The sequence below is a fragment of the Helobdella robusta genome (assembly GCF_000326865.2).
Source record: "Helobdella robusta unplaced genomic scaffold HELROscaffold_41, whole genome shotgun sequence".
Lineage (NCBI taxonomy): Eukaryota > Metazoa > Annelida > Clitellata > Rhynchobdellida > Glossiphoniidae > Helobdella > Helobdella robusta.
In genome coordinates this window covers 1375633-1386987 of record NW_008704941.1, presented here as the reverse complement: position 1 = coordinate 1386987, position 11355 = coordinate 1375633, and the positions used below count along the sequence as shown (strand labels likewise).

The window sequence follows — 11355 nt, the reverse complement described above, 5'->3', positions numbered from 1 at the left end:
TCATCATCACCATCATCATCATCACCATCATCATCATCACCATCATCATCATCACCATCATCATCACCATCATCATCATCACCATCATCATCATCACCATTATCATCACCATCATCATCATCACCATCATCATCATCACCATTATCATCATTATCATCGTCATCATCATCGTCGTCGTCGTCTTTATGTAATGGTAATCCTTGTCTACATCACCATTACAACTATTATCATTGTCATCATCATAATCATCATTCCCACCATCGTTATCATTATCATCTTCGCTATCGTCATCATCATCGTTGTCGTCGTCACCATCATTGCTATCAACTCACCCAAGCATGAAAACACCACACCTATCTGTCTAAGAAATTATGAATTAACCTTTCGAATGTTATTATTATTTCTATTATTGCTATTATTATCACTACTAATGTCTGTATTTTTATTTTTTATAATACAAATAATTATTATTGACAACAACAACAATAACAACAACAACAACAACATGAAAACCAGCGACAACAACAACACAGCCACAACAACAAAAACGTCAACAATACAACAACAACTACAAAAACCTCAGCGACAACAACAACAACAAAATAAACAACAACAATGAAATTATTTAAAAATAATGAGGAAAAAAACAGAAGTAAAATAATTAAAAAAAAGCGAATAAAAATGAGAAAAAATACCTGACACATACCTAAAATAAAAACAGAAAAAAAATAAATTCAAGCATTGATACAAAACAAAATAAAAAAATTAAAATATACTATTAAACAGAGCAACGATAACATTAACTAATAATGTTAGTGTTATCATTTTTCATTGATCACTATGTCAACATGATATTTTTTAATATCATCCATCACCATCTTATCAAAATTATCATTTTAATTACATCATTATTGTAGTCACATCGCTTTTGTAGTCATATCAACGTCATCATCGTCAACGTCATCGTCACCTCCATCACCACATTGTTGTTATAATTGCTATCATCATCTTCATCATCTTGGTTGTTGTTATATCATCATGATCTTCATCATTATCCACGAAGACACCTCAATGTGAGTGAGTGAGTGAGTGAGTGGGTTGATGGTGATGGGGGGGGGGTTTATAAAATTCTGTCTGACCATAAAAGAAATATAACACTGAAATATTAATGGTGATGATGAGACGATGATGATGATGAAGAAGACGGGGATGATGATGAAGATGATGATGAAGATGATAATAATGATGAAGACGATGATGGTGATGAAAACGATGATGATGATGAAGACGACAATGATAATGAAGACGATGATGATGATGAAGACGATTATGATGATAAAGACGATGATGATGATGAAGACGATTATGATGATAAAGACGATGATGATGATGAAGACGATGATGATGATGAAGAAGACGGGGATGATGATGAAGATGATGATGAAGATGATAATAACGATGAAGACATTGACGATGATGGTGATGAAAACGATGATGATGATGAAGACGACAATGATAATGAAGACGATGATGATGATGAAGACGATGATGAAGACGATGATGAAGACGATGATGATGATGAAGACGGTTATGATGATAAAGACGATGATGTTTAAAGTGTGATGATGACATGATACAAATTAAATGTTGGCATGAAAGAGATGACAGAAATAATTTTATGATGATGCAACGATGACGTTAAATATATAATGATCATCATTGCAATTGGGATGATTTTCAGTCGCGACTATGCGTGGCTGGCAGTCGCAAGTGAAGTCGCGACTAGTCTTATATATATAAAACAATATATATATATATATATATATATATATATATATATATGTATATATATATATATATATATATATATTTAATTGTGTGTGTGTGTATGTGAGTTCGTGTGTTGTAGGTGTGTGTGTGGGTATGTGAGAGTATACAAGCGATGCATGTACGCAAGTTGATCAAAGAGATATTCATCCATTGAATGAGTGAAGAAAAAATTCTCGGTGTCTTGTGTCTTAATCAAGAAGAAACTCTCCTTCCTGATACAGTTTCATCATTAGTATTATTAATTTCAAAAAATTCATAGTGACATTATTGATATTGTTTTAAAAATTCTAAATTCTTAATTTAGCATTTTGTTTAAAAAAGTTGAAATTGATTTTAAAAAATTTGTTGTCAACGAAACCAAACAGTACTTCTATAGTAATCAAAAAAACGACATTCTCCATTTACGATTCCGATTCATACAAGCAAAGATTGAAATGTCCATCAGCTCAGCTAACGAGTTAACCAACATCAGATGAACAAACTTCCTACCTCCATGTCTGGTTGAAAAACAAATTAAAAGTCATTCCAGTTTTTGTGTGAGTTGGATTCACTTCATTATGATGATAGAATTTTTCCTCTCTCCATCAGCAGATTCAGTTATACTCGCTTCATCATTGTGCAACACTTTAAAGTCTGGATAAATTGGAATTTATTTTCTTCGCTAGATTATTTAAATTTTTATTAGAAATTTTCTAAATTTATATCTAAGTATAATGTTAATATATTTTCATGTAACAAAAGCTGACAAAACTGCAGTATGATTTTTTTCTATTTTGTTGATGTATGCAGTTGTTTCGAAATAATGAAGTCAATAGTTTGAAATACACTCATTCTTATAAATTCAAAATTGATACATCAAAAACACTTACACACACATTCACAGACGTCTAAACAACTCCCACACACACATGCACGCAAAATAACCATACACAAAATCATAAACACACAAACACACGCACACACAAACATAAAATTAGCACCTGCCGACAGCATTTTAATTATTTTGTGATTTTACTTTGCACCAAACATGAAAAAAGTTGTTTATAATTAATCATCGTTAAAGTTGCAGAATGGCAAATTGAAAGTCTGGGCTCTGTGCTAGTTCAAAAAATTGGACTCAAATTTTTTATTTCGTTTTAAAAATGTTTTTGTTCATAGTCAAGGATTCCATTAATTATATTAATTATAATTAATTATCCTTAGCTGCAATATCTTTTTACACCGATTTAATTTATGATTTTGTACATTTAATTTATCGTGTATATGTTATAATAATTTTCTTCTAGTGTTGTAATTTTTTGAAGTACAATTTAAGTGAACGAAAACAAGGTGACAGAAGCAAAGATAATTTCATCACTAATACACGTTTTTGGAAATATAAAAATGCTACAAACATTTCTGCTATGTTACTATTACAACATTGATCAAAACGATACTATTACTACTGCTACTACTTCTACTACAACTTCTACTACCACTACTTCTACTGTTGCAGCCACTAGTTCATTACAGATCTTGCTTCTACTACCATTACTATTACGCCGCTGCTACTGCAGGTACTACAACTACTATACTACTTCTACTTTTGCTACTACTTCTGTTACTACTGCTGCTTCTGCTACAACTACTACTGCTGCTGCTAAAAATAGCGATAACAACCATGTAAATAATAGCAGAATGAGCTGTGTGGATGAATTGAAGGAACGAAGCATTTTATTAACGCTGGGAGGAGAGAACTTTAAATTAAGATTCGATTTGGTCGTTGATGTTTTATTAATGACTCTGTCTGTCTGACGTCATCATCATTTTCGTCCTCATCATCACCTTCATCATCACCTTTATCATCACCTTCATCATCATCCTCTTCACCATCGTCACTATCGTCGTTGTCATCGTCACCATCATCGCCATCACTAAACTTTTTTTGAGTATCAACAATCACACTGTCATAAAGATTACAAACCTGTTTTACTCAATTTTCTCATTCATTCATCATCACCAGCAATAATCATCATTTTTCCTATTACCATAAACAACATCATGACAGTATTATCATTTTTTTGTGTGATAACAATCAGCGTACATGCAGTCATCATCTTGGTCTGTTGTTAAATAACTTGCTGCTAATCATCTTCATCATTTTCAGAATACCTAGAATCATTTTCATCATCATAAAAAACGTCTTAACATCTTCATAATGCAATGCTACTCGTTTATGTAGTCAGTACAAGAATTGCTCAAGAGCAGTGTGCAGCAACGTATCAGCCACAACAACCGCAACATCGTCAGCAGCACCAGCCGATGCAGCCGCAGACTCAGCGACATAGTCAACAAAGAGCAACCTTAACACTCGTTAACCCAATTTATTTGAACTACTTTCCGGGCTCGCCATTGGCTGACTGCCACATTGAGGTCAGATCGAAACCAGGTCAGTTCATCGTTGTTACCTTTCATGGTTTTGCCGGTGAAGAGGAAGATGACGATGATGATGCGACCGATGATGGTAATGATTACGAGAGAAGAATTGATCTTAGAAAGAGAAATGTAGTTGACTACATCAACAGCCACAACTTTAATAGGAATAAGAACATCATCAACAACAACATCAACAACAACATCAACAACAACATCAACAGCAACAACAGCAGCAACAACAACAACAACATCAACAGCTTTGATGATGACGATGGTAATTGCATAACAATCGCATCCATCTTAGACTCACCTACTACAAAGTCATCACCATCATCTTCATCATCATCATCATCTTCATCATCTTCATCTTCATCATCTTCATCATCACCGCCATCGTCATCTGCCGTTCAGTTGTGCTGCTGCAAGAGAAACAAGAAATACATAAGCATACAGCCAAAGAATAAAAATACAAACATTCATCATCCCCACTTCCACAACCTTCATCATCATCCCCATCGCTACAATCATAATCATTACCCCTCCTCCCAACTGAAATCATCATCAACATCTTCCTCCTCATCTTCATCCTCCTCATCATCATCTTCCTCATCATCTTCTTCCTCTTCACCATCATCAGCAGCGATTTATCTATCACACAGTAGTGAAATTACCCTAACATTTTCGGCCCTAAATAACGATGGAAAGCCATTGCATCGGAGTTATGTTGAGGCGGCCCACACGAACGCAACCAGCTTAAGTGTCGTTAAGGTACTGGTTGGATTCCAAGGTGAGAATTTTAAAGCATTTAACTGGAGGAAAAATTTATTTATTTAATTTTTATTTTTTTCTGTCCGAAAGTTTTGTCAGCGTAGTTTTGAGGTTTGAAAGTTTATATTCAAAAGAATAAATTATTCATATTTAATTGAATTACAATTAATTAAGGTTTAATTAACCTTTATTAATGTTTAATTAAATTAATTATATTTGTAGTTATGTAAGAGCTATTTTTTTATGAAGTTTGAAATGAAACTAAATTAAATTTTTTTAAATTTCTGAAATAATAATTTTGTTGGCTGTCCATTCTCTGCTACCTTTCATATCACGAAAATATTTTATTTTTGTTTTGTTTTGAGATGCAGTTGTCATCATCATCGTCAGCAGCATCATCATCATCATCATCATCATCATCACCATCATCATCATCATCATCATCATCACCATCATCATCATCATCATCATCGTCATCATCATCTATTTTCATCATCATTATCATTATCATAATCGTCATCAACAACAACATCAGTACCACCATTATCATCATTATCCTCATCGCCATCACAATCATCACCATCATCAACATCATTACCATCGCCATAATCATCACCACTATCACTATAATCATCACCAGCATCACCACCATCATCATCATCATCTGCAAGAACAAAATCTGCGGAGACCCAATAAGAATGATATAAATATATCGCGGCGACAATCGTTACCATCCGAACCAACGTCCATTCTATATTCTACGACCTCCCCGACTGACTCCATGCAGAAAGAAGAAATTAAAATAAAATTACGAATAATATGAACGAATACTAATAGCGATAAATAATACTAATAATAGACTATAATAATTATAATAATATTAATAATGAATATGACAATACTGGTTATAGTAGTAGTAGTCTGATGATTATAGTAGTAGTAGTAGTAGTAGTAGTAGTTTTAGTAGTAGTAGTAGTAGTAGTAGTAGTAGTAGTAGTAGTAGTAGAAGTAGAAGTAGTAGTAGTAATAGTAGTAGTAGTAGTGGTATTAGTAGTAGTGGTTGTAGTAGTGGTAGTATTAGTGGTAGTAATAGTAGTAGTAGTAATCTTCTTTCTCGTACCTTATCCTTTCAAGACATTGGCGACCATCGACCTATACAAACCCCGATCTTTAAACACTTTGTAGCAATCGAAATTATTTTTTGCCACTATAGCTCCTATTATATTAATATATTGAAGAGTCTGTACTCTTTAAATAATAATTCACTTCTAATTTTACCTTTTCTAATTTTCTAAAATTATTCTCTCCAGAGTATCAACATTAATGACGACATGTAACTTTTAAATTTTAGCAAATTCACGCCTCATTTATATTGTATGTACTAGAGGGAGATTTCGTTGCATATTTTTACAATAAGAAATATTTCACCAGTGAAGAAACACGTGTTATTGTAAATGTTGGAAATCTTTCCAAGTTATTAATAATTTTATAAAATGCAGCCTGGACATGCGTAGATCCAGTTATGACGTCACCACATGTCAGAGTCATCAGGGATGGAGGCCATGCTGACGTCACATGCTCATCATCATCTTCATCATCTTCATCATCTCCACCATTATCATCATCATTGTCGTCGCCGGAACCTACCTGGCATCTTGTATGCTGGAATGGGACGTGGGAGGAAATTTCTGGAAGGATTGTCGGAGAGGGTTGCATTGATGGTTTGTCGTTGTTGTCGTTGTTGTTGTTGTCGTTGTTGTTGTTGTCGTTGGAGATCCTTTTTTAAAAAAAAATCTTTCCATAACATTCTCCAGAGTTTTCAACTATAAAAACTGAGTATTCATAGAAACAAGTAGATGGTCGTAAGACACATATTGAATGTGATCTGCGGAGACTTATTTGCATTTGAATCTAGTCACCACAACAGCAGAGCCAGGCGTCTTAACCACTACACCATCACGGTGACCATGTTGCTGACGATGCTGTTGATGACCGAAACTGGTGATGAAAATTTGGTGGGATGATGATTATGCAGCGGTTAAAAACGCCCTACGATGACGATGACGATGATGATGAAGATGATTTTAATTGCGATGGCGTTTTGTTGACGATAACATACTCATTGTGATGATGACAAAGAGTGAAAATATTATCATTTTTTTTGTATTTTAGATCTTTGATATTTTCATTGCAACGTCATTATTACATCATTCCACAGAACAGAATTTGGCGAACAAAATCGGCGAATCAAAATTCAAATGGAAATCTTCATACGGTATCTTTTGTGGAATTTTCGTGTATACACTCACACACACATACACTCACACACACACTCACACAAACACACACGCACGCACACACTCACATAAATTTTTTAAGGTTTTCCAAATAGAAATATAATGGTTTATATTGAATGACATACAAATGTGAAAGCATAGAGATATGTTTATATTTGTATGTCTGTGTATTTGTGTGTGTGTGCGTGTATGTGCTCGGGTATTTGTATCTGCGTGCGTGTTGTGTGTGCGTGCGTGTGCGTGTGTATGTGAGCGTAAAAGCATAGCCTACTAATTTGTTTGCGCAATTTTGAAATTATTAGTTTAGTGTTTCTGCATGCCAATAACATTTGTTAATTTGTCTGATGGTAGGTATGTTTGCAGCCATGGCTACACGCATGTCCACACACACTAATGCATAATAATCATTTCAACGATATTTCAAGAGTGACCAATAAAAGATCATAAATATTTTATAATCTTTGACACGTGATGTGAGTGCGAGCGCGTGCGCCGGCCACAAACCGGAAGTTTATTGGAGGTATTTCCGGTCGGCGATTGCGGCAGGTAGTCGCTACATTGATGGTGGTAGTAGTGGTGGTTGTGGAGATGATGATGACGATGAGGATGATGAGGAGATTGATGATGATGACGCTGAAACCTAACGGTTTAAAATATAGATGGCTATGACGTTAAATATGATGACGATGATGTTGTTGTTGTTGTTTTTGAGGTTGTTGTTGCTGCTTCAGCTGACGATGATGACGATGATGAAAATTATGAAGTATTTGACGATGGTGTTGGTTATGATGATAACGATGTAGATTGATGAAGATGTCAGTGACCACAAAACAAAAATGAATACTGGCAATGTTAACCACGATGATGACGATGATGAGATAGCATCAGTAATTATCATCTTTTCAGAATATGATGATAAATTCGTATGTAAGAAAGTTGATAGTGGTGTTATTTTAACACGATACGAATGATAACATTAAAAACTTCTTACATTAGCATTAAATAATCAGATTTGTAAAACATCTGAAAGATTGTAGAATCAACCAAATGAATTTGCTTTTGAAGAAAAAAAATCTAAAAAGCGAAATTGAAAACGTATTGAACGAAAGAATGGCAGATATATATAATAAAAAGAAATAACTTCATATTGACCTGCCTGATGAAATTCTGATAACAATCCATCCATTCATCCATCTGTCTGTCTGTCTGTTGGAAGAATAAAAATTGAATTCAACCGAGCCAATGAAACAATCCATCAGTCAATCAATCAATATATCAATCAATCAATCATAGAAATAAATCAATCAAACTATTTGATTGATTGATTGATCGTCTGATAAATCCATCACTGCATCGTATCATTCAGATTTTTTGCACCATGCTTAGCACAGAGCAAATATGGATTTTTTTTCTCAACGAAATAAAGTTAAAGTTATCGTCATTTTTATTGTTATTGTCACATTCATCATCTTCATCATTTTCTACATGCATTTTTTTATCATCCTCTCACTGTCACCATCTTCTTCAGAAAAATGATTGTTGTTCTATAAATTTATTTATAATAAAATTAAGGTATATTTCTTTATCAATTATTTCAATCATTTTCATTATCACCATATCACCATTACCATCATAATTTCCATCATCATCATCATCAGTAGCAGCAACATTATTATCATCATACGTTATCATCATCATCATCATCCACTATCATCATCATCATCCTTACTAGAAACATCATCATCACAACCACTAGCAATACCATCATCACCACCACTAAAAACATCATCACCACCACCATCACCACTAGCAAAATCATCATCATCCCCACTAGCAATATCATCATCATCACCACCATTAGTAACATCATCATCATCACTAACTACAACATCATCATCATCATCACTAACAACAACATCATCATCAGGTAGTTGGTTCTTATTAACAGTTTTTGTAGCCCTGGGTGGAGTGTTGAGTTTCGGACTGATGGCGATTTTCTTGTCACACAAGAGGAGGTCAGTCGCGATCGTTACTACCACTGCCGTTGCTAAAGCAGCTACTACTACTACTGTTTTTACTAATTTTTTTTACTGCTGCTGTTATTACTCATGTTTCTGCCTTCACTACTACTACTACCACTAATACTACTGCTGCTAATATCATTGCTACGACAACTGTTTATATTACTTCTACTTTTTTTGTTACTAATAATGCTGCTGCTAATACTACTACTACTACTACTACTACTACTACTACTACTACTACTACTACTACTACTACTACTACTACTATTACTACTACTACTACTACTACTACTACTACTATTACTACTACTTCTACTACTACTTATTCTACTTTCTCGACGACGTTCGCTACTACTGCCGCTACTACTTCTACCACAACTGCAACTGAGTACTATGATTGCTGCTACTTGCACTTGTACTGTTTCATAGTTTAATGATTGTTTTTAGGATTTGTACTGATACCAAGTTTTTAAGTTTGACTGGTACCGAAATCATCATGTCACAGTACTTACTACTAATACCCCTTTCAATTTTACTACATCAGATTCTTTCAATCGCAGTGCAGTATCGAGTATTGAAATTTGTTACTGATTTTAATAGTACAACATCTAATATTTTAAATTCACTGCATAGCGACAAGAATAATAATCAAATATATTATCATCGACAATGATTTTTTTTCGCCTAACAATTTGTATTTCCTCTCTGAATCTATGTTTATATTTTTATCATCGTTATTGTATAGACTTTTTGTGTAGAGCTAGTTGTAAATTAGCTTACAATCGTCCTCTAAATAACATATGTCATAAACAACTGTATGAGAGGTGCCACTGATAATATGGGCTTTGTTTGTTGTCGATGACAACTCTGTTTTTTCTTTCTCTGTCTTACAATTTATTTGTATTTAAACTGCATGTTGTTGAAGTTGTTTTAGAAATCATTGAATGTAAAAAATAATGTTGAACATTTTTGTTTAAAAATCGCGTAAATTTATTCATTTTAATTTTCTACTGACTGCTTCAGAAACTGTTACAAACTCTTCCCGCCAATCCAAGCAGTGACCTCAGTCGCCACATCGGCGACATCCACGCTGCCAACCACCACAGTGAGCCAAACGACTGCAACCAAGGTCACAACATGCCTCTCTAGACCAAACAGCAACAACAACACCATCAACAACAAAAAAACTTTGCAACCACAAGAATTAAGAAATAATACTAAAAACAGAGCAACTCTCAACCAATCGCGAATCAGTAGTATGGGTCTCGAGTTCAACGACCTATTTTTTGAGCCAATCAACTGCGACGACAACGAGTCGTGTTGCCAATGTTGCCAGAACAATTTCAACAGCGAAAATGTTGACACATTCGTCAACTTCAACCACGACAACCTCGACAACTCAATCAAAAACAACGTTTTCTGCCAGGAGTGTAACAGCTGCCTTTCAGCGGTCGAGCTTTTTACAGCACCTCCTCTTTGTTGCTCAACAGATGTCAGCAACACTGATTTCAAAAACAATAAATTCCTCTTCATGAACAAACACGACAGCTTATCGAAGCAGAACAAACACTAGCAAAATACCTTGATGATCGTACGGTTTTTTTTAAATGGTCCAAGAGTAAACCGGATGTACACAGTCACACACAGTGAAATATGGTAGAATGGATGCCATAATGATATATATAAATGATAATTTGTTTTTTTACATTTAATCATCCAATTCTTCATCAATATTTTTTTTAAAGCGCTTAAAACTTTTAATTTTTTTTTCGTTTTTTTCACACACTAACGTTCAACTAACATTACCAACAGTGTATACATTTTGTTTCCAAATATTCGCTAGAGTTCTTCTAGGTTCATAATTTTTTTTAATTTATTTAATTTCATCAATTTTTTTATTGAAACAAGTTAAAAAGAGTTTATAAAATTGTGTGTCTTGAGTTGTTGAAAATATTGTGAATAAACTGGATGAATTGGATAATTAATAAATAATTAATAAATAATAATAAAATTAATCACAA

At 33.9% G+C, this 11355-nt stretch overlaps 2 protein-coding genes across 2 annotated transcripts; both read left to right on the top strand.

The window, feature by feature from the left end:
• Window positions 1-4032: 4032 nt before the first annotated feature.
• HELRODRAFT_177212 (hypothetical protein) lies at window positions 4033-5130 on the top strand (the record flags this gene model as incomplete). The annotated part of the gene is made up of 3 exons (XM_009025413.1): window positions 4033-4519; window positions 4883-5013; window positions 5104-5130. The coding sequence occupies 3 exons, from the start codon at window positions 4033-4035 to the stop codon at window positions 5128-5130; spliced, it is 645 nt and encodes a 214-aa protein (XP_009023661.1).
• Window positions 5131-6535: 1405 nt separating this feature from the next.
• On the top strand, window positions 6536-10907 carry HELRODRAFT_177211 (hypothetical protein; the record flags this gene model as incomplete). The annotated part of the gene is made up of 4 exons (XM_009025412.1): window positions 6536-6734; window positions 7232-7288; window positions 9238-9325; window positions 10358-10907. The coding sequence occupies 4 exons, from the start codon at window positions 6536-6538 to the stop codon at window positions 10905-10907; spliced, it is 894 nt and encodes a 297-aa protein (XP_009023660.1).
• Window positions 10908-11355: the final 448 nt, after the last annotated feature.